Source organism: Loxodonta africana, chromosome 3, assembly GCF_030014295.1.
Source record: "Loxodonta africana isolate mLoxAfr1 chromosome 3, mLoxAfr1.hap2, whole genome shotgun sequence".
NCBI lineage: Eukaryota > Metazoa > Chordata > Mammalia > Proboscidea > Elephantidae > Loxodonta > Loxodonta africana.
Genome location: NC_087344.1, coordinates 32,748,563 through 32,775,903, shown reverse-complemented (window position 1 = coordinate 32,775,903; position 27,341 = coordinate 32,748,563). Strand labels below are relative to the sequence as shown.

At 52.7% G+C, this 27,341-nt stretch overlaps 2 protein-coding genes and 1 long non-coding RNA gene across 4 annotated transcripts in view; 1 reads left to right on the top strand and 2 right to left on the bottom strand.

Annotated features, from left to right (window-relative positions):
- NIBAN3 (niban apoptosis regulator 3) overlaps positions 1-17,187 on the bottom strand; it is a 23,046-nt gene extending 5,859 nt beyond the window's left edge. The window contains exons 1-13 of one of the 2 annotated variants that reach the window (XM_003413270.3): positions 17,103-17,187; positions 16,799-16,878; positions 14,464-14,594; positions 13,321-13,446; positions 12,610-12,724; positions 10,551-10,718; positions 9,648-9,763; positions 9,463-9,567; positions 9,104-9,266; positions 8,270-8,460; positions 5,529-5,687; positions 4,423-4,539; positions 4,239-4,346 (exon numbers count right to left, since the gene is read on the bottom strand). In XM_003413270.3, the coding sequence (XP_003413318.1) occupies positions 4,239-4,346; positions 4,423-4,539; positions 5,529-5,687; positions 8,270-8,460; positions 9,104-9,266; positions 9,463-9,567; positions 9,648-9,763; positions 10,551-10,718; positions 12,610-12,724; positions 13,321-13,446; positions 14,464-14,594; positions 16,799-16,853 (1,554 nt within the window). In that variant the 5' untranslated portion in view covers positions 16,854-16,878; positions 17,103-17,187. The other variant, XM_023552245.2, reaches the window with a different exon arrangement.
- On the top strand, positions 17,141-27,341 carry LOC135230680 (uncharacterized). The gene is made up of 3 exons (XR_010321259.1): positions 17,141-17,240; positions 18,102-18,228; positions 18,549-27,341. It is a non-coding gene; the product is annotated as an uncharacterized LOC135230680 (long non-coding RNA).
- On the bottom strand, positions 20,460-26,809 carry PGLS (6-phosphogluconolactonase). The gene is made up of 5 exons (XM_003413026.4): positions 26,522-26,809; positions 23,461-23,568; positions 22,298-22,399; positions 21,823-21,963; positions 20,460-20,801 (listed from the first exon to the last, which is right to left on the bottom strand). Exons 1-5 carry the CDS (start codon positions 26,807-26,809, stop codon positions 20,664-20,666), a joined length of 777 nt encoding a protein of 258 aa, XP_003413074.1. The 3' UTR covers positions 20,460-20,663.

Genomic DNA, 27,341 nt, shown 5'->3' with positions numbered 1-27,341 from the left:
TGGACTCCATGATCCATATTTCATAGGCTTGTAGGCTGTGAGGGTTCATTTATGTGTCAACCAGGCCAGGCAGTGGTGCCCAGGTGTTTGGTCAAACACTGGTTTAGCTGTCGCTGTGAAGGTGTTTTCTAGATGTAATAGACATCTGCAATCAACTGACTCTAAGGAGATGACCCTCAAGAATGTGGGTGGGCCTCATCCAATCAGCCGAAGGCGTAAAGAGCAAAATGAATATTTCCTGAAAAGAAGGAATTGTGCCTCAAGACTGCACCATAGAAATCCTGCTGGAGTTTCTAGCCTGCGGCCTGGCCTACAAATTTTGGACTTGCCAACCCTCACCGTTGCATGAGCCAATTCCTTAAAGTAAATATCTCTCTCTCTGTCTATCTACCTACCTACGTACCTATCTACCTACCTACCTACCTATCTATCTAGGTATGAAACAAAAAAAAAAAAAAAAAAAACCCATTGCCATCAAGTTGATTCCGACTCATAGAGACCCTATAGGACAGAGTAGAACTACTCTATAGGGTTTCCGAAGAGTGCCTGGTGAATTCCAACCACTGACCTTTTGGTTAGCAGCTGAACTCTTAAAGACTACACCATCAGGGTTTCCTCTATCAAGTATATATATTTACAAAAACAGTTAATATTGAGTCAACTCTGACTCGTGGTGCCCTAGATCTGTGCTCCAAGGGGTTTCAATGGCCGATTTTTCAGAAGTAGATCTCCACGCCTTCCTTTCTAGGCATCTCTGGGTGGACTTGAACCTCAACCTTTCAGTTACCGGCAGAGCACATGAACCGCTTGCATCACCTAGGGACTCCACATTACATACACATACATGTATATACATCATGGGTAACACTGCGAAGAATGGGATTTCCAGAACACTTAACTGTGCTCATGAGGAACCTGTACATAGAAAAAGAGGCAGTCATTCGGACAGAACAAGGGGATACTGTGTGGTTTAAAGTCAGGAACGGTATGCATCAGGTTATTCTTTCACCATACTTATTCAACATGTATGCTGAGCAAATAATCTGAGAAGCTGGACTATATGAAGAACAGGGCATCAGGATTGGAGGAAGACTTATTAACAACCTGAGATATGCAGATGACACAACCTTGCTTGCTAAAAGTGAAGAGGATTTGAAGCACTTACTGAAGAAGATCAAGGACTACAGCCTTCAGTATGGATTACACCTCAACATCAAGAAAATACAAATCCTCACAACTGGACCAATAAGCAACATCATGATAAATGGAGAAAAGATTGCAGCTGTCAAGGATTTTATTTTACTTTGATCCACAATCAACCCCCATGGAAGCAGCAGTCAAGAAATCAAAGACGCGTTGCATTGAGCAAATCTGCTGCAAAAGACCTCTTTAAAGTGTTGAAAAAGCAAAGATGTCACCTTGAGGACTAAGGTGCACCTGACCCAAGCTACAGTGTTTTCAATCACCTCATATGCATGCATAAGCTGGACAATGAATAAGCAAGACCCAAGAAGAACTTATGCCTTTGAATTATGCTGTTGGCAAAGAATTGAATATACCATGTATTGCCAAAAGAATGAACAAATCTGTCTTGAAAGAAGTATAGCCAGAATGCCCCTTAGAGGCAAAGATGGCGAGACTTCGTCTCACATACTTTGCACATGTTATCAGGACTGGTCAGTCCCTGCAGGACATCATGCTTGGTGAAGGAGAGGGTCTGGAAAGGAGAGGAAGACCCTCAGTGAGATGGATTGACACAGTGGCTGTAACAATGGGCTCAAGGATAACGATTGTAAGCATGGCACAGGACCAGGAAGTGTTTCATTCTATTGTACACAGGGTCGCTATGAGTCAGAATCAACTCAAGGGCACCTAACAGCAATAAAACAATATACATATACATACATTGGGGCGGATTATGTAATACGCAAGATAAGCACGGTGCTTACCTTGCTTACTAGATCATCTGTAGTGAACAATTTCACAGTTTTTCACCACATCAAAATTTCTGCTAGATATGGCTGGCATCTGTCTGTCTTCCAACCTCACAGTGCCTTCTTACAGAATCAAAGCCTATTTTCAAATTTATAATCCCTGACAGGGACAGACTATCCAGTAAGCAAGGTAAGCACAGATTTCCTTGTGCTTACTTACTAATCTGTAGTGAACGATTTCATATGCTTTCACAATGAAAAACATGTGAAATTGTTCATAACAGATAAGTAAGCAGTAAGCACAAGTAAGCCCATGCTTACCTTGCTTATTGGGTAATTCACCAATATGTAGAATATATGTATTGTATATGTGTATGTGCCCTGGTGGCATAGTGGTTAAGAGCTTGGCTGCTAACGAAAAGGTCAGCAGCTCAAATCCACCAGCCACTCCTTGGAAACACTATGGAGCAGTTCTACTCTGTCCTATAGGGTTGCTGAGTTGGAACCAGCTCAATGGCACCTAACAACAACAACATATATATACACACACACACATTCTCTTGGTTCTGTTTCTCTGTAACCTAACACATGGGATAAAATAACAAAGCAAATCCCCCCTCACTGGGACTAGGGTGGTCGTCTCCACTGTGACGACCCCCTCCTCCCCAGTCACTTCCTTGGTGTCCGGAGATTTCTATGAACACCTAAGTCAAACCCCTCTCTGTGCCCCTGAGCCCCACATGGCCTGGCCCCCATGATCCCCCTCCTCTTTCCTGCCCTCCCTCTCGCTCACTCTGCTCCAGCCACATCCCCCTCCTCACCATTCCCCCAACACACCAGGCACAGCCCTGCTTTGGGGCCTTTGCACAAGCTGTGCCTGCTCTCTGAATGCCCTTCTCCCCTTCCCAGTATGCGGCTCATGCCTTCAGGTCCCTTCTCAAGCGTCATCTTCTCAATGAGACCCTCTCTAACCACTCGGCACCCTCCACCCACTCCCCATCTGCCTCCTCCATTGTCTCCAAAGCCCATGTCACCCGCTGACACAATGTGTATAAGACCCCACCCCAGGCATCACATGGTAGATGCAGGGTAACAAGTGTGCTCATGGGGGAAGCAGAGGGATTGTGGGAGCCCAGAGGAGCCATCAGCTGAGCCCAGGAGCTCAGGGAACAAAAGTTTCTAATGGTCTATTATGGATTGAATTGTGTCCTCCAAAAATATGTGTTGGAAATCCTAATTCTGATACCTGTGGATAAGGAGTCCCTGGGTGGCACAAACAATTAAGCGATTGACTACTAGCCAAAAGGTTGGTGGTTCAAACTCACCCAGAGGTGCTTCGGAAGACAGGCCTGGTGATCTGTTTCTGAAAGGTTACCACCATTGGAAACTCTATGAATCAGTTCTACTCTGACACACAGGGGTTGCCATGGGTCGGAATCGACTCTATGACAACTAACGACAACATAGTGGTGGATGTAATTCCACTTGGAAATAGAGTTTTCTTTATGTTAATGAGACCGTATCAGCTTAGGGTGTGTTTTAACCCCAATCACTTTTGAGATACACAGCCAGAAGGCTCCTTAGAAGCAAGAAAGGCAAGACTTTGTCTCACATACTTTGGACATGTTATCATGAGGGACCAGTCCCTGGAAAAGGACAACATGCTTGATAAAGTAGAGGGCCAGCAAAAAAGAGAAAGACCCTCAATGAGATGGATTGACACAGTGGCTGCAACAATGGACTCAAACATAGCAACGATTGTGAGCCGCAGGACCGGGCAGTGTTTCGTTCTATTGTACATAGGGTCGCATGAGTCAGAACTGACTCGATGGCACCTGACAACAACAACAACGTTTGAGACGTAAAAGGAACAGATTAGGCAGAGAGACAAGCAAGCACAAACGGGGGAAGATGGATGCCACGTGGAGATTTCCAAGGAACACAAAGAAGAACACTACAGAAGCTGAGACAAGGATTCCCCCCAGAGTGGACAGAGAGAGCCTTCCCCTAGAGCCGGCACCCTGAATTCGGACTTCTAGCCTCCTAAACGCTGAGGAAGAGGCAGTGGTGGTATTCAGTGGTAGAATTCTTGCCTTCCACGCCATTGTGCATGGAGTCATCTCGAGTCAGGGGCTGATTTCGACAGCAGTGAATAACAATAACCACAAACTGTGAGGAAATAAATCTCTGTTCTTTGAAACCAACCACACAGTAATTCTGTTACAGCGGCTCTAGATAACTAAAACAGGGACCCTGAGCTCGGTCACACTCAAGGAACTGCCTGTGCGGCCATCATCAGCTCACCAGTTTGCAGCCTGGCTCCAGCTGGCCCAGCACAAACGGCAGGAAGATGCGCACCAGCCACTCGCGGGCGAACTGCCTCTTCGCGGAGCCACCGTCTGACTCGAACTTCTGCGGGACACACCCGAGCAGCCCTCCAGCCACCGTCTGACCTCCAGGCCCCACCAGTGTGCCCCACCGGCCTTACCTTCAGTACGCGCCCCCTGACTTTCTCCAGCTGCTTGGTAGCCTGCTGGCAGTCCAGGGCCGCCGTCAGACACTGGTCGGCCAGCTGCAGGAAGGTGGCTGCAGCATCGGCCATGAGCTGTGGGAGGAGGGATGGGTGACCCCAGGATCCATGCTCCGACATTGGGGGACATTCAGTCCACTCAGGGCACATCTGTGCGCATTGGCAGAAAGCACCCTCCCTTTAAGGGATTCCAGGCCAGGGTGCCTGGCTTGGTGAGTGGAGAGCTGGCTGGAGTCCAGCTCCCTCAGACCATGTCCTTGCGCGGTGTGCAAATTGAACAACTCTGCCACTTCCACTCCTGTCCCCAACAGCCCCTGATCCTCATGGCAAGTGGAGCTTTGTAAGCCATGAATCACGTATAACTCATTCATGTGGCTCTGTATTGCCACAGGACAGAGCTGGCTCCGTATCCCAGTACTCAAGTCCCTGTGGGATCTACCCTGCCCAGCTCACCAGCCTATCTCCCCCTACTCCAAACCAGGAAAAAAAAAAACTTACTATGGAGTCAATTCCAACCTATGGCAATCCCACATGTTACAGAGTAGAACTGAGCTCCATAGGGTTTTCTTGGTTGTAATCTTTACAGAAGCAGACACCAAGGCTTTCTTTTGAAACACCACTGGGTGGGTTCGAACCTCCAACCTTTAGGTTAGTAGCCAATCTCAAACCATTTGTGCCACCCAGGGACCAAAACCTACAATCCAACCTCTCTAAATTACCTCCAAATGCAACCAAACTCTCACCTCCCAGCACTTATCCTCGATGTTCCCTCTCCCTGGAACATGCTCCACTCTCATCCCCCCCACCACTGTCCCAGCGTGGAAGGCCCCTCCTCAGGAAGCACTTCTGTCCCTGGAGATCAGCCAGGCATCTCCTTAGGGCACATCCTGTGTGAGTGTCCCCCACCACAGCCCTGCCCACTTGGCATGGTCACTGCCTGGTCTTGAGCTCATGATCCTGGGGGATAAAGGGACGGCCAGATCCCCCTCGGTCATCATGGTGTCCTGAGGTCCCCAGCACACACCTGCCAGTCATGCCCCACCACCCCCCTCCACCATCTTCACCTGCTGAGCGATATCCTGAACTCTAAAGACAAGGCTCTGCATCCCAAGGAAGCCAAAAGGTGCTGCCAGCTGCTGCAGGCGCTCCCGGTTCCGCTCAGCCTCTCGGTAGCATATCTGCATCAGCTCTGGGTCCCACGGCATCTCCCCGAACGAATAGACCTGTGTGCCAGAGGTGGCTGGTGAGGAAAACAGACGGAAGAGTGGGGCCAGGGACCCCACTGCCAATTCACAGAAATAGAAACCCAAATGGACACATGGCATGCCCAGGTCATCACCAAAGAATGCAAAATCAAGCAAGAGCAAGGGTCCATCGTTGTTGTTGTTGTTAGGTGTCATCGGGTCAATTTTCAACTCATAGAGACCCCATGTGACACAGTAAAACTGCCTCATAGGGTTTTCATGGCTGTAATCTTTACAGAAGCAGATTGCCAGGCCTTTCTTCTGTGGAGCCGCTGGGTGGGTTCAAACCGCCAACCTTTGGGTTAGCAGTGGAGTGCTTAACCATTGCACCACCAGGGGCCATTCTAAAAACCAAACCCAACCCACTACCACCGAGTCCATTCCGACTCAGAGTGACCGTATAGGACAGAGTAGAATTGCCCCATAGGGTTTCCAAGGTTGTAATCTTTACAGGCGCAGACTGCCACATATTTCTCCTATGGAGCAGCTGGTGGGTTCAAACCACCAGCCATTTGGTTAGCAGCTGCGCACTTTAACCACTGTGCCACCAAGGCTCCTGAGGCCATTAGATGGATATAAAAAGGTAGACACTGGAACGCAAACAGAAACCTGTCCACCAGTGTTCGTTGCAGCACTTTTCACAATAGCCAAGAGGTAAAAACAACTAAAGGTCTATCAGTAGATGAACAGATAGACACGATGTGCTCTGTACATACAATGGACCATTACTCAGCCATAAAGAGAAATGAAGTCCTGATGCATGCTACCACATGAAGGGACCTTGAAAATATTATGCTGAGCCAAATAAGTCAGCTGCAAAAGGACAAGTATTGTATGATCTCACTTATATGAAATAAGTAAAGATATAGAAAACAAAGATTATTCACGGTTACCAGAGATGGGAGGGGGAGTTTTTGTTTGGGGGACACTGAGTTTCTGTTAATGGCAGTGGAATGTTTCAGACGAGGATACTGATAATGACAGCACAACACAAAACGTGGAATCAAGGTCACTGAGTTGTAAATGTGGAAGTTGTTGTGTTGGCAGATGTTGTCGTTCGTATGTTTTCATCATAGTAAAAAGAGAAAAAAATTAAAAAATGATAAACACTGAAAAATGATAAAATGCAGTGCTGGTTTGGGTGAGGGAAAAGAGACACACTGAGTCCCTCTGGGACCTATGACGATGGCCTGATGCCTGCTCTGTGCTGGGCCCTGGGGCAACTGAGATGGAGTAATTCCACCCGGTTTTTGCCCACAAGGAGCTCAGGGTCATGTTGGAGGAGACAAACTGCAGGCAGACAACCACAGAAGTGTCTGAACACTGCTATGATGTGGGAGACACGGGCAGCTGGGGTGGCAAAGGGATTCTGGGCAAGTCCCTAGAGAAGGTGATTATGAAATGGAAATCTAACAGTGAATCGAAAGTTGCCTGGCACATAGTTGTTGTTGTTAGGCACCGAGCAGTTGGTTTCCTACTCACAGTGACACTTTGTACAACAGAGTGATACACTGCCTGGTCCTGCACCAATCTCACAACCATTGCTATGTTTGACCCCAGTGTGGCAGCCACTGTGTCAATCTACCTTCTTGAGGGTCTTCCTCTTTTTCACTGACCCTCTACCTTACCAAGCATGATGTCCTTCTCCAGGGACTGGTTCCTCCTGATAACGTGGACTCTACTTTGAGGGGGTAGCTCTTCTCCAGTCATATTTTGAGTGCTTTCCAACTCGAGGAAAGCTTGGTGGCACAGTGGTTAAATGCTACAGTTGCTAACCAAAAGGCTGGCAGTTCGAATCCACCAGGCGCTCCTTGGAAACTCTGGGGCAGTTCTCCTCTGTCCTATAGGGTCGCTATGAGTTGGAATGGACCGAATGGCAATGAGTTTGATTTTTTTTTTTTTGGGGTCCACCTTGAGGGGCTCATCTTCCAACACTATACAATGTTCCGCTGTTGTTCATAAGGGTTTCGCTGGGCAATTTTTTCAGAAGTAGACTGCCAGGTCCTTCTTCCTAGTCTGTCTTAGTCTGGAAGCTCCGCTGAAACCTGTCCATCATAGGTGACCCTGCTGGTATTTGAAATACCAGTGGCCTATTAGCTTCCAGCATCATAGCAAAAAATACATATATTATTTTTTTATTAGCTTCCAGCATCATAGCAACAGGCAAGCCACCACAGTACCACAAACTGACAGGTGCCTGGTGGTGCCTGGCAGGTAGTAGGTGCCCAATGAATAGCAGATGAATTGAGTTTACTTGCATCGGGCAGAACTTTATGGCTTTGGGTGTAGCCCTGTAACTGAAGCTGGGGACTGGGAGGAAGAGGAGTTTGAGGGGAAGATGACCCCAGAATGGTTTTGCTAAAATGCCTCTCCTTCTCCACCCCCCGCGTTTAAGCGGTGCCCAGTGACATAATAAACATGAACAAGGGGAATGCGCCGAGGTCCTCTATAAGTAAAAAGCAGGCTAAAACAAATTCCCGAGGTTGTTAAACAGGAAAGATACAAGATTCCTGCAACTTTTCTGTCAAGGTAACACACTGCCCCTGCTCGCCAGAGCTCACCTCCTTGCGCAGGCGCGCGCCGGAGGGGCTCCCACGCAGGTGGCGAAATAGGCGGTCCATGCCTTGCGCGAGGAGGGTCCGTACCGCCGCCAGTGCGGCCCCCATGGTGCTCAGCAGCTTCTGCGTGACCCGGGCCAGCTGCGCATCCACCTCCCGGCGCAGGCACGACTCTAAGGGGCCCTGAACTTCGGCTGAGGGCAGAATACACTGGCCTGGGGTCCCCTCCGTGAGGTGCTCCAGCAAATGGCGGGGTGGAACCGCATGGCCTCAACAGGCCAGTGTGGACTGGAACGCAGACTCTGAGCACCCGCCTCTCCCCCATTTTACAGATGAGGAAACCGAGGACCGGCCCAAAGGCTCACAGCTCCGGGGTACAGAGCCGGGATTCAACCGAGTGGCTACCTCCACTTTCTTGACCGGACAACCCAGGGCAGACCCCACCACTACCCGGGCGCCCACCCTCCCTCAGCCCCTCACCCACCCAGCCTCGCCCCTTCCTCCAGCCCGCCCCTTCCCACAGCCCCGCCCCATCTCCGACTCCGCCTGTAGCCCCGTCGCCACGTCTCAGTCCCCGGCCAGATCCCTTCCTCGTTCAGGCCTTACCCTCCTGCCCCCCTTTTCTCTTCTTTCGCTCCCCCCATCCCCCCGTGTTCCCTTTCTTCCCCTCAGGTTCTCGCAAGGTTCCGCCCCTCCTTTCCCCCCAGGCCCACCCCTTTCCCTTTCTTTCTCGGCCCCGCCCCTCTGGACCTGGTCCTCTCCAGGCAGGCCCCGCCCCCAGTCCGCCCCTTTCTTCCTCTTGCCCCGCCCCTCCCTTCAGGCGTCCCCCAGCCTCACCCCGCAGCCTCCTCGCCACCCGCGCCCGCAGCCGGAGCGTCTGGTCCACATCGGGACGGATCGTCCTCTCCAGGGTGGCCTGCAGTTCCTCCTTTTCGGGCTGGAAGGCGCGGAGCTCCGCAGAGACCCCGGCCAGGATGGCCGCGTGGACGGCGTCCAGAAACTGCAGGACCAGACACGAGGACCCACATGGGCCAGGGGCGCGGGGGACAGCCGAAGAGAGGGGACAGAGAGACAGAGACGGGAGATGGAGAGACAGGGAACAAGTTAAGGCGGGACAGTCGCGGGTAGGAGATCCTGGGCGGCCCGGCCTGCACCCCCCACCAGCGGCCCTTCACGCGTCCCCCACCCCGCCTTACCTCGGTCCAGGCCCAGGCGCGGGCGCGGCCGACTCCCCGCAGGCCCGGCAGGGTCTGGGAGCGCAGCGCGGGCAGCAGCTCCTGCATCAGCACCGCCGTCAGCACCTGCGGAAGGGGGCTGTTGGGGCCTGGCGGGCCAGGTGGGGCTTGGGTGTCCAGGTGCAGGCGCGCAGGTGAGGACTGACCTCGGCGTCCGAGCCCAGGGTCACGTCGTCGTCGCCAAAGTGGCCTTGGTGTTGCCGGTACAGCCTCACGGCGTCCAGGAAGGCCCGGGCAGCGGGGGCCGGGCTGCGCTGCAGGACTGAGGGGCTCCCTAGTACCCAGAGGAGCCGCCCATCTCCACCCCCCTCCTGCTTCTCCCCACCAGGTCCCTGAACACCCGAGTCTCGCCCACCTGCGGGCCTTTGTACAGACAGGGCCCCGTGCTGGGACACACGCCCCTAGGACCACCACCCGCCCATAAGGCGCCTCTGTACCAGGTAGGAAAAGGCGCCCCCTTTAGGCAGCTGCCGGAAACCCTGATGTCTTAGTGGTTAAGAGCTACGGCTGCTCACCAAAAGATTGGCAGTTCAAATCCACCAGGCTCTCGTTGGATACCCTATAGAGCAGCTCTGTCCCGTCCTACAGGGTCGCTAGAAGTTGGAATCACTCCAGGGCAACGGGTTTGGTTTGTTTTTTGTGGGCAACTGCAGGTGGGGTAGGGGAAAGGGGCGGGGTCTAGGAGGGTAGGCGGGACCTTCTGGGGCCGGGCCTAGCGGGGCGGGGCCTAGAAGGAGTGGAGCCCCCAGCCGCCTCTCCAACTGGGCTTGTTTAAACTGTGTAGATAATGTTTACCTTCTTCACCTGGCTGGCCCCTCATCTTCTTCAGGCCCCAGCTTCAACTCCTGAGAAGCCCTCCCTGACCCCCAGGCTGGGCTTCCGCAGCACTGTCCCCATTACAGTCCTGGCCACTCCTAACTAATTGCCTTCCCCAACAACCAAATTTACAGATAAGGAAACCGAGGTTTGGAGAAGTTCTCACAGGCAGCAGGGGCACGTGTGATCCCGGAGCCTGTGTCGCACCTCTGCCTAGCCTTCCCAGGACCCACCAGTGCCCCGAAGCCGGATGCCACCCTGGAGGGCCAGTTTCCAGGCACGCTGTGCCTCCCCAGTGGTTGCGAAGAAACAGAGGTGCTGGCGAGAGGAGTGCTGCAGGAAGAGGGGGAAACTCTCAGGCATGTCCAGGAGGGGGTCTGGCTCTTCCTGTTCATTGTCTCCTGAAAGCAGACAGAAAATGTCACGCCTTCACTCATTCACCCTACAGTCCATCATTCATTCGCTAGGAGAAAATGTCCATGAAATACCTAGAGCAGCCCCTGGCATGGTCTGTTGCCCCTGGCATGGCATGAGCCATAGTGATTATTGCTGCCACTGTCCTTATTCCAGCAGTACCAGGCTTGAGGGCAGTCCTGGAGAACTGTGGGCTGTCTTCCTAATGAGCCCCGAGCAGACATCACTAATCCATCCCCGCATTGTTTCCCAGCCTCAGCATCCTCCACACAGCTCCCTGGGCAGACATCACCAATCAATCCAAGATAGGGCTGAGCCCTGATTGTTGTCCACCTTTGATGGCTCAAAGGAGTCAGCCAGGCCTGAGTATGAGCTGGCACACCACTTCCTAGCTCTATGCTTAGGAAGAGAGATAGCTGCCATTAAGTTAACTCTAATTCAGGTGACCTTATGTACAACAGAATGGAATGTTGCCCCATCTTGCCTGTCATCCTCAGGTGTCTTGAATGTTTGAGCCCATCTTTGTGGCTATTGTGCCAGCCTGTCTCACCAAGGGTTTCCCTCACCCTCACTGGCCCCCTACTTCACCAGATATGATGTCCTCCTCCAGTGATTGATCCCTGCTAATAATATGTCCAAAGCAAGCAAGTTGGACGATGTTATGTTGTGATCCATAAAGTTTTCATTGGCTGATTTTTGAGAGTAGATAGCCAGGCCTTCCCCACCTCCCCCACCCCCCATCTGTCTTAGTCTGGAAGCTGCACTGAAACCTGTCCACCATGGGTGACCCTGATGGTATTTGAAATACTGGTGGTATAGCCTTCCAGCATCACAGCAATACATCTTTTGATTTCTTGACCACAGCCTTCAGTATAGATTAATCAACACCAAGAAAACAAAAATCCTCACAACTGGACCAATAAGCAACATCGTGATAAACGGAGAAAAGATTGAAGTTGTCAAGGGTTTCATTTTACTGGGATCCACAATGAATGCCCATGGAAGCAGCAGCCAAGAAATCAAAAGACGTATTGCACTGGGCAAATCTGCTGCAAAAGACTTCTTTAAAGTGTTAAAAAAAAAAAAAAATGAAGATCTCACCTTTGAGTCTAAGGTGTGCCTGACCCAAGCCATGGTATTTTCAATTGCAACATATGTATGCAAAAGCTGGACAATGAATAAGGAAGACCGAAGAAGAGTTGACACCTTTGAATTGTGGTGTTGGCGAAGAATATTGAATATACCATGGACTGCCAAAAGGACGAACAATTCTGTCTTGGAAGAACTACAACCAGAATGCTCCCTAGAAGCAAAGATGGCAAGACCAAGTCTCACATACTTTGGACGTGTCATCAGGAGGGATCAGTCCCTGGAGAAGGACATAATGCTTGGTAAAGTAGAGGGTCAGCAAAAAAGAGGGAGACCCTCAGCGAGATAGATTGACACAGTGACTGTAATAATGGGCTCAACCATAACAACGATTGTGAGGATAGCACAGGACCAGGCAGTGTTTCATTGTGTTGTACATAGGGTAGCTATGAGGTACCGACTCAACGGCACCTAGCAACAGCAACTTTGATTCTGGTCAGGTGACCTAACTCTCCCTCTCACCCTGGCGAGAGTGGATGTGGGTGTTTCTAGAGTAATGTCCTCACCCGGGGAGGTTGTGCTCCCAGGGGACACTCAGCCATGTCTGGTGACATTTTCAGTTATCAGGACTTGGGGAGTTGCTACTAGCATCAAGTGGGTGGAAGCCAGGGATGCTGCTCAACACCCTACAGTGCACAGGAGGGCCCCACCACAGAGAACAATCCTCCAAACGTCAGCAGTGCTTCGGTAAGGGAGCTTCCCCACCCCATGTGGTCCCAGGAGACTAACCCGAGCGGTCTGGGCAAAGAGCGTCCAACAGGCGGAGATACTCTTGATGTGAGGTCAGGACCGTGTACCCCGTCAGGGCTGTGGAACCAAGGGGCTTGCCCCCACTTTCATATTCCTACAAAAGCCACCAGAAGAACAGGTTTAGGATTTTAGGGTGAGTCTAACCTGTGACTTCCATGCCCCAACTTTAGACCTGAGGGAAGGTTTTGGGGAAACTGAGGAAGTCCTCCCTCCTACCTCTACGCAACCCTCATGCCTCTAGCACCCTCTATGTGCCCAGCTGATCCCAAGCGCATATGAGATTATCTCACTGAATCCCAGACGCCCCATGTGGCATGGGCAGTCAGCATCCCATTCCACAGAGAGAGAAACTGAGCCCCAGGGAGGTAAGTGACCCACCTGAGCTCCCTGCCTGGGAAGTAGGCACTGCCACGATGAGCAAAGGGCCCCACATGGTTTCACCAGTGACTACGACTGAGTCCCCGCCGCCCACCAAGCCTCAGTTTACCTAGGCACGCACGGGATGAAGCGAGATGGTCGCCCACCCCAGGCCAAGCACCCAGGATGGGACTGAATTCATACTAGATGATTGAGAACAGGCAACTGAAGGGCGGGAGGGCTCACTATGCTGGGAGCCGGGACCTCACACCAATGCCAGGGCAGGGCAGGATGGAGAGGTGCGGAGGCTGAGGACCAGGGCCCCGGGCTCACCTCCCTGTGGTTGAACCACTCCAGTCGGCCGTCCCCTCGCAGGACGCAGAAGCTTGGCTGCCACCGGGGCGGTTGGCCACGCAGCTGGGTCAGGCCACCTCGGTGCTCGCGAACACGGGGCAGTTTCTGCCAGGAGGGACGGGCTGACGTCGGGGCGCAGCGGGTGTCCCTCAGTCCCGACAGCGCGGAAAACGCCTGCCTGTCTGGCGCCCCCAAATGTGGGGCTGGGAGCGCTGCGTCGTGTGATTCTTCGTTTCCTAAGCACCTTATAGCGGGCCCTGATTTAAGCCCTTGCAAATGTTACCGGGTGTCACCTGCACCGCGGCCCCGACCCGGGAAGCGGGGCGCACACAGAAGCAGTTCTATGAGTCTGAGTCAATAAACACACAACATGTTCGGGAAAACAAACACTCAAGAGACCTGCCCCGCAATGGAAGTGGCCTCAGAGGCCACCCCAAGAGGTTGGACCGGTCACCGAGCTGAGAACCGGGAGCCCGAGCTCCGGTCACGGACCCCACTGCGCCTCGGACTGGGAACCGCAGCAAGTGCGGAAAATGGCTTCCGGGAAAGCTCGGAAGGGACAGCTTGTCCACTGCGCAGCGCTGAGAATAGACCCACGAGGGAACAGCCGCACCGGTTCTGAGGCTTCCGCCCTGCGCCGCCCGCCCAAGCGCCTGCATAGCATTGACACCTGCTACGACTTGGATGAAATTTGAAACATTAGGCTCAGTGAAAGAAGCCAGACACAAAAGGACAAATATTGTATCATCCAACTTATATGAAATAGGCAAATGTAGAGAGAGAAAAACTTATTTGTGGTGACCAGGGCGGGAGGGAAGGGAAAGCGGGAGTCATTGTTGGTGAAGCACTGAGTTTGTTGACTGCGATGGGAAACTTGGCAACGATTGCTGGTGATGGTTGCATATGATTCGTATAATTGGTGTCACTAAGTTGTATACATGAAAAACGTTAAATAGGCAAAAAAAAAAAGAAAAAAAAAGAATGGATGGATGAATGAATATTTTAAAGTCGCCCCAGGTGGTCGCAAAGGTCTGGAGGTTGGAACGTGGCCAGAGAGGAGGCTGCAATTAGCAGATTCCCCCCAGCACCACCCGAGCCCGCCACCCAGTTACGCCCACCCACCTTACTGCGAAACAGATGGCACCCTGCGGGCTCCTGGGGGTTCAGCTCGCGGGAGATCTGCCATAGGACAGCGGCGGCCAGCTGCCCACGGTAGCATGGCAGGAAGTTCCTCAGCAGAGTGTCCACCTGACCTGAGGGAACAGGGACAGGAGGATGGTGAGGTAGCTGGATGGGGCCGCAGGCCTGCCTGGGAGAGGGCAGGATAGCAGGGAAGCCACCGTGGCCTCCTACCTCTACCCCAAAACTGTCCAAAAGACTGCTCCGAATGCCATTCACCCAGAACCCTCTGCAGCACTTTTCCCTGTAGTGCGTGGCAACCTGTGAGGGGCGGGGGTTTAGGCGACTCAGCCTAACTTATAATTGATGCGCAACAACCAAATCAAACCTGTGACCATCAAATGGATTCCGACTCATGGTGACTCCATGTGTGTCATAGTAGAACTGCTCCACAGGGTTTTCAATGGCTGATTTTTTCAGGAGTAGATCGCCAGGCCTTTCAAAGTGCCTCTTGGCGGATTCAAACTAGTAGCCAAGCGCTTAACTGTTTGCACCACCCAACCAAACAAACAAAAAAACTAAACCCCTTGCCATCAAATGGATTCCAACTCTTAGTGACCCTATAGGTCAGAGCAGTACTGCCCCACAGGGTTTCCAAGGAGCAGCTGGTGGATTGGAACTGCTGATCTTTTGGTTAGCAGCTGAACGCTTATCCACTGTGCCACCAGGGCTCCTTGCACCACCCAGGGACCCCTTCATGCACACTGGACATCATTTATTGTGTTTAAAGTGCACAATTTCAAGAACTTTGATGCCATTACACACCCATGAAACCATCACCACAATTGAGCAGATCCATTGCCCCCCAAAATTTCCTTGTGTCCCTTATCTAGGGAGATTTTCAAAAGCTTTCTTTTTTTATTGGTGGTAAAAACATGTATAACAAAACATTTGTCATTTCAACCAATTTTACATGTACAATTCAGTGACATTAATTACATCCATCATTTGCAACCATCACCACTATTTCCAAATTTCAAATCTTTTAAACACCCTATCCCAGCACATGGGAACTTTCTAGAATGATGAAGTGTTCTGTATCCTGATGTAGGAGGTGACTACCCAGCTGTTAAAGTTCTTTAAATTGTCGCCTTCAGATATGTGCTCTTGACTGCATTTTACTACTTGGACTGTGGACCCGATGGCTGGAGCCACAGCAGCAATCACGTACCACAAAGTGACCTTGAGCCTGGAGGCCAGGCATGGCAGAACCTCAAGATGGAAGGAGCTCAGGCTGTAACTCTACCAGCCTGCCTACCTCAGCACATCTCTGAGAGAGAAACAAATCATTATGTTGTTTCAACTACTAAAGGAAAAAAGTCTTGACACTGGGTAAAGTAATTCGTTGAATTCTTACAATGGCCCTGTGAGGCAGGTATTGTTGCTGTCTCATTATGGGAGAACGATGCCCAGAGAGGGACAGTCACTTGCCCGTAGTCGCAGAGTGGGGGCAGAGCCAGGGTGCAAATTTGGTCAGTCTGACAGTTCTCTGCACATGCTGTTCCCCCAAAGGGAATGCTGTTCCCACATCTCCTACCTGCTGACTCCATTGCACCCCTCCAGCCTCATCTTGACCACCGGCTCCTGGATTGTGACCCAATGACAGTAGAGGTCCCCAGCAGGTGTTCAATTTTTTTTTTTAAAGGGCAGAGGGAATCGTTAGGTACTGAGTCCTTCCCAACCGCTTTTGGTCTCAAATTGGGAACTGAGCTTCAGTTCCTGGGAACCACACAGAGGGACTTACTTGTCCCTGCCCCTCTAGAAGACCACCGGGCTGGGCCTGACTGGGTCTGGGACATCCCCACCTAGGCTCAGGCCCCAACCCCATCCTGAACCCCAGAATAAGGTCATCAGAGTTAAAAACTAAAAGACAGAAACCAGTTAAATTTTAATTTCAGATATATAACAAATACTTATTTTAGCATAAGTATGTCCCTTGCAATATTTGGGATATACTTACACAAAAACACTATTCATTGCTTATCTGGAGTTCACACTGACAGTGCCAGGTTGGTGCAAATGGTTAAGCGCTTGACTACTAGCTGAAATGTTGGCAGTTCGAACCCACCCAGAGGTACCTTGAAAGAAAGGCCTGGTGATCTGCTTCTGAAAGGTCACAGTCTTGAAAACCCCTATGGAGCAGTTCTACTCTGCACACTTGGGGTCGTCATGAGTCAGAGTGGACCCAACAGCAACTTACAGCAACCCGTACTGAGTCTGACAACCCTCGTCCTGACCCCACACGCCCAACTTCTACCCCATCACCTGCCCGGCTCACCCTTCAGATGCTGCTGCTGCCGCTTGTCCAGGGGGCTCGAGGGCCGCCCGCCCATCCTGGTCTGAGCTCTCTGGGCTGTCCTGTGAGTAAAGGCCGACACCCCTATCACTCCCTCAGCCCCAGGTCCCTTGGCACAGAGGCAGCTGGGAGCAGGGCACGGGGGAGGCCCGCCGCTTCGCTCCGGAGACCAGCCTGGTCTGGAGGCAGAGCAGGCCCGGGTGCGGGGCTTCCCCCCTTTCCCCTTTCTTTCCCCACTCCTTCCCCTGCACCTGCACCCTCCCCACTCTCTGGGGGCCCAGGCTGCCTCAAATTGGTCGTTTCTGCCTTCTGTCAAGACCCGGTCTGGGGCTGGGGAGACAGATGTGTTGGCCGTCTGGCCTCAGAGGAGGGATGCCTGAGGGATGCAGAGTAGACATCTGGCAGGACCAGCCAGCAGTCACTGGTGTGTAAGGGCAGGAAAGTGGGGGGGAGGGGTGCGATGGGATCCAAAAAAAAACCACTGCAGTGGAGTTGATTCCTACTCATGGCAACTCCATGCGTGACAGAGTAGAATTGGGCTATAGGGTTTCCTTGGCTGTAATCTTAATGCAAGCAGATTGCCAGACCTTTCTTCCACGGCACTGCTGGGTGGGTTCGAACTTACAGTTAGCAGCTAAGCACTTAATAGTTGCACCTTCAGTGCTCCTTTTCTGGGCTAGGATGGGGGGATCTAATTCCTGGTGTCCTTCCCCCACTGTGCTCACCACTTACTGGGCAATGACAGGGATGAGGACCCAGCTCCCACCCAGCCTTCAGGAGTTCCCAGGCAGGAGAGATACCCTCAGCCCCCGGGGTCAGTGCTGGTGTAAAGGGAGTGGGAACTGGGGTCCTTGATGATGGGTGGCGCTGGGGGGCCCAGAAAGGGAGCAGGGACTAGAGGACACTGAGGCTTTGTCCTGGATTCCTTCCTGCCCCTCAACCAACCAATCACCTCCTCCCCATTTCACCTTGTGTCTCTCGGGAGTCCCTTCTCCACAACCCGAGCCCCCCATCTCCATTGTACCCCCCACCCCCCAAACCCAAGGTTTGACCCTGACTTCAAGCACTCTGCAGCTCCCTCTCAGTCTCAGGGAAACACCAGCCTCCTCACTCCACATTCCCTCCCTCTGCAGCCCCTCAGCCACCTGCAGCTCCCTGCAGACCCCATCATCTGCCCTGTGCCCCCTCCAAGTCTTTTTTGCCCTCACAGGGCACCAGGCACCTGGAACACACCTGGACCACACCCTCCTCCCTCAAGTACCTGTCTCTGGTCTTCATCCCTCAGGCCTTGGTTTGGATGCCAGCCTCTTGGGGGGCAGTGCCTGCACCCCTGGACTAGTGGGGTATCCCCTTTGTGCTCCGACTATGCCAGTGCATCCTCCATCACAGTAGCTGTCTCTGGACTGCAGCTGGTGAGTCCTATCTCCCACCTCATCACCTGCTTTTCCAGTCCCTGGTCTTTGCTGAATGAATGGATGAATGAATGGGACTGAGTCTGCTTTCTATGCTGAAATGTGATCTGTGATCTAATGGGGGTCTTCAGGCTTCATTGAGCTGTAAGCAGCACAGGCCCGGTGCCCACCAAAGACAATGAGAGATGAGAAAAAAAGACTCCTTTAAATATCGGGGTTGCCCCAGTGCCAAAGCCTGCAAGCTGAGCCCCCAGCGCTGGCTGAGAGTGGGGTGAGGCTCCTAAGGCCCTCCCTAAAGTAATAGACAATTCCTGGGGTAGGCTCCAGGCTGGAGGAAATCTCAATGGGGGCTAACGATGATGTTGCACCAAGACCTGAAGGAAGTGAGTGGCCATGCCAAGAGGTGGAGAACTCCAGACAGTGGGCATGCAAGGTACAAAGGCCGTGGGGTGGGAATGAAAGTGTCTGGTTCCAGGAACAGCAAGGAGGTGGGTGGACTGGACCGGGGTAAGTGAAGGTCAGATGGAAGGGAAAGTGAGTGGGAGGTTACAGGGGTCACACAGGGCCTCCTAGGCTGGGTGGGGAGGGGAGCAGGTTTCACCCTGAGGGCTTTGGGGAGAAGGGTACAGGAAACAGTAACAACCCCAGTGGGATCCCCTGTGTGGAGACCCTTCCCTGGGGTCTCAGTGTCCCATTTCACTTTCCCTCTTTTCGGCCCACTGCCCTGCCTCATATTACTTGGATCCACAATCAACACCCATGGAAGCAGCAGTCAAGAAATCAAAAGACTCATTGCATTGGGCAAATCGGCTGCAAAAGACCGCTTTAAAGTATTGAAAAGCAAAGATGTCACCTTGAGGATTAAAGTGCACCTGACCCAAACCATGGTGTTTTTGCCTCATACGCATGTGAAAGCTGGACAATGAATAAGGAAGACTGAAGAAGAGTTGGCCCCTTTGAACTGTGGTGCTGGCGAAGAATACTGAATATACCATGGACTGCTAAAAGAACGAACAAATCTCAGAGGACGTACAAACAAAATGCTCCTTAGAAGCAAGGACGGTGAGACTATGTCTCACATAATTTGGACATGTTATCAAGAGGGGTCAGTCCCTGGAGAGGGACATCATGCTTGGTAAAACAGAGGGTCAGCAAGGAAGAGAAAGACCCTCAATGAGATGGACTGACACGGTGGCTACAACAACGGGCTCAGGCATGGTAACAGTTGTGAGGATGGCGCAAGACTGGGGAGTATTTTGTTCTGTTGTGCACAGGGTCGCTATGAGTTAGAACCAACTTGACAGCACCTAACAACAGTTCTGCCTCTGCCCATGGTGGGGGGTCACGGCCACCTGTTACCCAACCCCTCACTGCTTCCCCTCCTACCTCCCCCCACCCCACTGTTTCTCAACCTGTTTTCAGTCCTACTTCCTCACTCTCACTTCTGGGCCTGATGAAACCGTTGGGGGAAACTTTACTTTCAGTGGTTTCAGCCACACCTCTCAGTGGTTTCAATTCCCTCCTCCGGTTCAGCACCACAGGGCCCGCAGAGCCTGAGGTGGGCCTGACATTGAGGCCCTGGGCAGCCACCAGCTGCTCCACAGGCACCTTTGTATATTCAAGGCTTTGAGAAGGCCCGCTCCTCAGGACACAGTGGTCACAAGTGACCCCATGTGTGCAGTGGGAGCTGGCCAAGGGGGTGTGGAGAGGGTGGAGTTGTGTCCCCCAAGAAGATATGCCCATGTCCTAATCCCTGGGACCTGTGAACATGATCTTGTTTGGACATACGGTCTGTGCAGGTGTGATTAATGGTCTCAAGGTGAAATCAACCCCGGTTTAAGGTGGACCCTAAATCCGATGGCCAGTGTTCTTATAAGAGACAGAAGAAGAGAAGACACAGAGGAGAGGGCCATGTGACAGTGGAGGCAGAGACAGGAGTGATGCGCCACAAGCCCAGGACTGCCTGGAGCCACCAGGAGCTGGAGAAGACAAGGAAGGAGCCTCCAAAGGGGCACAGCCCTGGTGACACTCTTATTTTTGACTGTGGTTCTAAGTGCCCCAGCATGTGGTTCTCTGTTCTAGTGGCCTCAGGACACTCAAATGAGGGGCCCATTCCCCAGGGATGGTGCAGGCTGAGACCTCTGTCTAGGAGACACACCGGTCAAGGGTCAGGGCCTCAACTTGGGCACCCGCAGTCCACTGCCCACCAAGGACCAAAAGACAGATGAGACTCCGACCAATGTTTCTTTTAATATCCAGTTTGCTCAAAGTCATGGCCCATGAGTTAAGCCACAACCGAGCCCTCATGGCTTCTGGAAGTGCCACGTGGCTTTGCTCAAACACACTCAGGAGCATGGTGGCGAGTGGCGCCCAGCTCTGGAAGGCCCCTGCCACTCAGGTACATGTGGTCCCAACTGTGGTGTCTGCCCAGTGGGCTACAATGTGGAGTGCTTCTCGAAGGGCACAGTCAGGAGGCGGGCGGCCGCCTCGTCCAGGAACCAGCACAGCTTCCCCGTGTGCGGCTGCACCAGAGCGGCGGGGAGCGGGCTCTCCTCGTGGTCTTCCAGGATGCGCTGCGGTGGGAGGAGCAGGGTCAGGAGTCGGGGCCCTGGTGGCAGCCACCCACTTGGTGCCCCCAGCGCTCCAGAACCCCCAATGGACATGATTCTCGAACCCTGGAGACTGGATACCACCCTACTTGGCTGTCCTTGTTGTTATGTGCCTTAAAGTCAATTCTGACTCATGGCAACCCCATCTATGCCGTGTAGAACTGCTCCATTGAATTTTCAAGGCTGTGACCTTTTGGAAGTAGACTGCCAGGCCTGTCTTCTGAGGCACTTCTAGGTGAGTTTAAACCACCAACCTTTTGGCCAGTAGTTGAGTGCTTAACAATATGCACCACCCAGGGACTCCCCAGCTGTCCCAGCTTCAAATAATTAGAAGGACACAACAGTTTAATTCCAAACCAAAAACTACACCTGTTGCTGTTGGGTTGATTCACGGCGGACCCATGTGTTAGAGCAGAATCACTTCATAAGAGTTTTCTTGGCTGCAACCTTCACAGAAGATTGCCAGGCCTTTATTCTGTGATGCCCCTGAGTGGACTTGATCTACCAACCTTATAGCTAGTAACCGAGCACAAACAACTGTTTGTGCCACCCTGGGACGTCTCAGTTTAATTCAGGGGTCGGCAGACCTTTTCTTCAAAGGGCCAGATCGTCAGTATTTTTGGCTCTGCAGACTATATGGTCTCTGTTGTAACCATTCGATACTGCCGTTGTAGTCAAAAGCAGCTGTGGACAATATGTGAACAAATGGTCTTGGCCGTGTGTCAGTGGAACTTTGTTTATCGACACTGAATTTGCCTTTGAGTGCAGCTCTGGCCTCATCTCATCGATTTCATCTCATGATCATTAATTCCTAAATAGCTTGTACTTGCAGTTTTGATCTTCCCTTTGACCTAAGAATTACTGAATTATCTTGAGATCTGATGTTTCTGGCACAGTGACACCTGGGGTCATATTCTACCCTGAGGCCCTGGGCCAGGGCCCATGTGTCCATGACATTCTTAGAAACAGGGCCCTCGGCCATTACCTTCAGAACAGCTGCCTTGCCTTCTCCAGTTGCCACAAAGATGACAGTTCGGGCTGCGTTCAGCACAGGAAGTGTGAGGGTCACTCGCTGAGGTGGTGGCTTTGGGGAGTCGCTGATGGGAGCCACAATCTTCTCCTTCTCCTGTGGGAGGGAACCCCGGGATGCAGGCAGAAGCACAGCGTCGCTTCTACTTCCCGGGCATTTTTTCCATGCCAGGCATGGTCCATACATCATCCCCCCACCCCATCTCAACCAGCCATGGTAGCTGATTCAAGGCCGCCATTTTCAGACGGGTAAACAAGGGAGGCTCAGGAGGGTTCAGCGTCTTGTCCTGGGTTGCCCCGTAAGGTTGGCTGGCAGAGACTGGCTCAAACCCCAGCTCAAAGCATCACCCAGCAGGCAGGCAGCCCTCCCTCCAGCAGCCACAGGTGGCCAAGGCTGGGGCTTGGACTTGAGGGGTCTGTGTCATGCTCACCTGCAGGAGTGGGTGGTCTGGGAAGAGTGAGCATGTGTGGCCATCAGGCCCAATCCCCAGGATGAGCAGGTCGAAGACTGGGATGGAGTCTCCTTGGAAGGCCTGGGTTGGGGAGAGGATGGCACAGACAGGGTATTAAGGAGGGGCTCAGAGGGCACCAAGGGACAGTTGTCAGAAACAGAAATGCAAGTGGCTTTAACCCAGTGCTATGGATTGAACTGTATCCCCCCAAAATATGTGCTGGAATCCTAACCCTGTACCTGCGGATGCTATCCCATTTGGAATAGGGTTTTCTTTGTTATATTAATGAGGCCCTATCAGTGTAATCTTAAACCAATCACTTTTGAGATATAAAAGGAGCAGATGAGGTACAGAAGCAAGGAAGCACAGATGGGGGCAGACAGGCGCCACCTGGAGATGGTCAAGGAACTGAGGGACAGAAGCTGAAAAGAGACAAGGTCCTTCCCCCAGAGCAAACAAAGAGAACCTTCCCCTAGAGCCAGTGCCCTGAGTTCAGACTTCTAGCCTCTTGAACTGTGAGAAAATTAATTTCTGTTCCTTAAAGCCACCCACTTGTGGTATTTCTGTCACAGCAGCACTAGACAACTAAGACACCCAGGAAGGAACGCTCAGCCTCACCTGTGATAAAAGACACTCTAATCTATGAATGGAAACCCTGGTGGCGTAGTGATTAAGTGCTATGGCTGCTAACCAAGAGGTCAGCAGTTCAAATCTGCCAGGCGCTCCTTGGAAACTCTATGGGGCAGTTCTACCCTGTCCTATAGGGTCGTTATGAGTCAGAATCGATTCGACGGCAGTGGGTTTTTTTTTAATCTACGAACTTCTGCTTTTCACCTGTCGGGCCAGCCAGGAGTCACAGATCTGGGGACACAACTGTTGCAAAGCTAGGGACCCAGGCCCACTACCAGGTTATCAGACCAGCTTGGATGCCCCAGGGCAGGGCTGTGGACTCTGGGAAGGCAGAAGCTTTCCAAGAGGGGAAGCCTCAAAGGGGAAGAGGCCTGCTGATGGCTCCCAGGAGAGTTTCTGCGGGTGACCCCTATACAATGCCACATACAGGTAACCGACATCCTGGGCATGGCTGATGTGGGGGCATGGCTGATGTGTGGGCGTAGCCTCCCTTGGGCCCCCTCAGAACTCACCTCTCTCAGCTTCTTGGCATAGTCCTCGGCTGCCTCCTCCACGGGCAGCAAGGGATTAATGGTGATCACCTGGCCTTCTGGGATAGGCAGCCTGGACAGCAGCTGGGCCTGCCAGACAGAGGGACAAAATCACAGCCACCACTCACCCTCTGTGCAGGAGCCCTCACAGAGGAGCTGCTGGACTCCACCAGGCGCCACCTCGTGGACAGTCTTCCCATTACACCTTTCTACGTGGCTTTGCGTTAATGCGCTGACCGGGTTTTGCTTATTAATTTCACTATCTGGCCTCTCCTCTCTCAGAGCCCTGTGAGGGCGGAGCCCGCTCTGCCAAGCTCCCCACTGCGTCCCCAGCGCCCAGCACGGGGTCCCACCTACAAGGAGTGCTCAACATCTGAGCAACTTTCTCTTTTATTGTTTTGTTGGCTTTTGTTTTTTTCAACCTAAACAAGTACATTTATCTTAAAGTGTTTCTAAAAAAGTCTTAAAAAGTTGTGCAAAGTGACAAGAAAGGAACAAAATTCTGGTTTTCTAATTTGGCCCATAGGGAGGTCGCTGAAGAAGTAGGACGCTGAGCATGCTCTGTCTCGATGTGTCCCCAGGTGTGGGTAGGACAGGTTCAAGTCCCAACTCAGTTGTGACTCGCTGAGTGACTTGGGCAGGTGAGTGGTCCTCTCTCAACCTCATAGGGTCCCCATCTGTAAAAATGGCTTGGTGCTGGCGTCTGACCTCCTCTAACTTCACACGGGGAGAGGACAATCAAGATCAACTGCCCAAGGCTGATTCCCATGAGGCCGAGGTAGACACACCTCTTCTCTCCAACCTTTTTAACCAATACTGACGCCAACCATCACTCCCACACACTCTACTTCTCTGCTGGGTTCAATAATTCATTGCAATGGCCACACAGAACTCACAGACAGTACTCACAATTATGGTTTTTTTCTTGGGGCGGGGGGAAATTAACAGGTTACACTTCAGGATCGGAAACAACTCAGGATACAGTTTTTTGATCAGGACAGCCTCTCCTCAGCCGTGCCTGCAAGCAGGCTTCTCTCCGGCCCTTAGCCCTCAGCCTGGCCTCTGTCCTGATAGGGCAAATGTTACAAAGCTCTTTAGCTCTGCCAAAAAGTGACCAGAGGCATCCTACTCTGCCATTAAGCCTAAAGGCACTCAGCTCTCTAGCTCAGTGGGTCGGCAAGCCTAGCTCCACCAACAAGTAGCCAGAGGCACCCGACTCTGACAGCAAGTCCCCTGGCCAAAGGCGCTCAGCTCTCTTGCTCTGTGGCCTGGGAAGCCCACCGCACCATCTCCTGCTGGTCTTCTGGTTCTGCTGCCTCTACTGCTGCCATTTCTCTGCTGTTGCTTCTCACCATCTCTGTCTCCAGGGTCTAGGAGGTTCTCAGGGCAGGGATCCTGGGTCCAAAGGATGTGCTCCACTCCTAGATCTTCTTTCTTGGTGGTAGTGAAGTCCCCCACGCTTCCTGCCTAGTGGGATGGCAAAACTGACCAATCTCCTAATTAGCGTTCCATACCCGCACAAGGGTACCATGCACCTTGTCTGCATTATTAGCAAACTGAACAATCCCTTTGGTGGGCCACAAGCACCTTATTTGCATAGCCCCACCCAATCATTTGGTGAGAGTTACAAAACCATGGAGAAAGGCTGTATAAAAGCCATCTATCACACTGCATCATCTGTGAAACAGGAGTAACAGCAGCCCTGCTTCATAGGCTACAGTGGGGACTCATGAGATGACACGGATGAAGTGATCAGCACCAGGCTGGCATTTGGCAAATGTTCCTTCTTAGGAAAAACAAAAGCACCGCTGGGTCACGCCCAGAACAAGGTAAACCCTTGTGGAACCTAGAACTGCTTCAGTGCACGAACACCCAACGTTGCTTCTCCACCAGTTTCCTGGACTCTGAGCTCCTGCCAGGCCCTCTCTACCGGGACCGTGGGTCCCCCTGCATCTACCTGCCTGACACCTCTGAGGGTCCCCTCCATCCTGCCCCCATTTCCTTGCTAGGCTCATCTTTGCTGCCAGGAGCAAGAGAACACCTTCCTCAAGGTCAGTACCAGGGGCAGGGACCATGCCTGGCTCAGGTGACCTGTGGCTCCTGGCCAAGCTCGCCCCTCCCTACCTTCCCCAGGTTATTCTCGTTCCAGACAGGAGGGGGGCTGACTCATATAGCCGGGCACCCAGGGCAGGCCACAGCTCCTCCAGCCTATTTCCCTACTTGTAAAACACGGTAGGTCCCGGACTGTGTTGTTGTTACTGTCATGGAGTCGTTTCCGACTCATAGCCACCTCTGTACAACACAAGGAAACACTGCTCTGTCCCGCGCCATTCTCACAATCTTCGCTATGTTTGGACCCATCGTTGCAGCCACTGTATCAATTCGTCTGACTCTACAGAGGCCAAAATAACAAGACCAGACACCTTAAGAGCAGCAGCCGACTTGACCACCACCGAGAACTCAGGGAAACTGAGGCCCAGGCTGCACGGGGAGGCGTGGCCGGTGGAACACTCGACACCCCCGGCCTTTGACTCCGCACAATGCAAGGCACAGGCTGGAGCAGGACGCCAGACAAACTTCTCCAGGTCGCTGGACCGGCCAATCTGTCTCACCGCCAGCCCTTTCCCACGCCATGCCCTCTTCCTACACATAGGATAAAACAAAGGTGGGATTTCTAAGCCCGCACAGCCCTCCCAGGGAAAGAGGGTGGCGTAGCCTAAGTGGGACTTTACGGCAGCCAGACGACCGCTCCCAGGCTTCTACACAGATAAAAACAGAGGATAAGGTTTGACCCTCGGCAACCCCCGTCGCAAGGATTTAGGCGGTGGCCAGGGCCCGCTCAGCAAGACCCCAGGTGGTCCGCGTACCTAGGATTTAGGGAGAGGGCAGTGTGCAACCCGATAGGACCACAGCGGCGTAGGCGGAGTATAGGCGGTAGGCGTGGCCCACCTCACTACAACGCCCGGAAGCCTCCGCAACCTGGGTTTAGGCGGTGGGCGTGGTCCGCCCTGTCATGATCCCTGGCGGCCCCCGTAGCTCTCACCCGGTAGAGGCCGTACGTGCTCTCGGCGTGATCGAAGGGCACGAGGCGCTCGTCGCAGAAACCCAGCGTCCAGCGCGCGAGGCTGGCGGGCCCGGCGGGGGCAGCAGCGGCGGGCAGCTCGCGGGCCAGCATCGAGACAAGGCTGCCGCCTGACAGGCCGAGCGCGAAGCGGGCGCGGGCTCCCGCCAGACAGGACTCTGCCCGCTGAGCCACCAGCTGCGCCAGCGAAGCGCCTAGCTCCTGCGGGCTCGAGAAGACTGAAATGAAGCCCGGGGCTGGCGCGGCCATGGCGACGGCGGCGAAGGGGAGGCGGAAGCACTCCCGCAGCCCCCAGTGCGCCTGCGCTAGGGCAGGCCCAGTCGCACGGTTCTCGGAACGCGGATGTGATCGGTCATTGTGCATGCGCATTCCAAGATGTGAAGCCGTGCCAGTGCTGGGCCGCCCGTTCTCTTACTCTATTTTCGTTTTATTAATTCTGCTGTGTCTGACCCGACTGCTGGGTTGGGCAGGTGGAGCCGGACACAAACGCTCTCAACCTCGTGGCGTCAGGATAGGGCCAGAGGAGGACCTCGAGCTGAGGGAGCCGGAGCGGGGGATGCGGAATGAGGGAGGGAGGTGCGTTGGGCTTTGAAATACCCGCACCTTCTGACGTATTTGTTTATGATTTGTCGTCTTTCGATTTCTTAGGAACATAAGCTCCAGCATGGGTGCACAACTTAAAGAATGTAATCGATGTCACTGAATTGTACCTGTAGAAGTTATTGAGTTGGTGTATGCTTTGTCACGTGTATTTTCACCACAATAAAAATAAATTCCATGA

Bases quoted from the DNA above. Each gene is read 5' to 3' on its own strand.
- PGLS (XM_003413026.4), bottom strand. From the start codon at position 26,809: ATGGCCGCGCCAGCCCCGGGCTTCATTTCAGTCTTCTCGAGCCCGCAG. The intron at 23,569-26,521 runs GTGAGAGCTACG...TCTGTCTGGCAG, and splicing joins GCACGTACGGCCTCTACCGG to GCCCAGCTGCTGTCCAGGCT. The intron at 20,802-21,822 runs GTAATGGCCGAG...CTCCCACCGCAG, and splicing joins GCAAGGCAGCTGTTCTGAAG to CGCATCCTGGAAGACCACGA.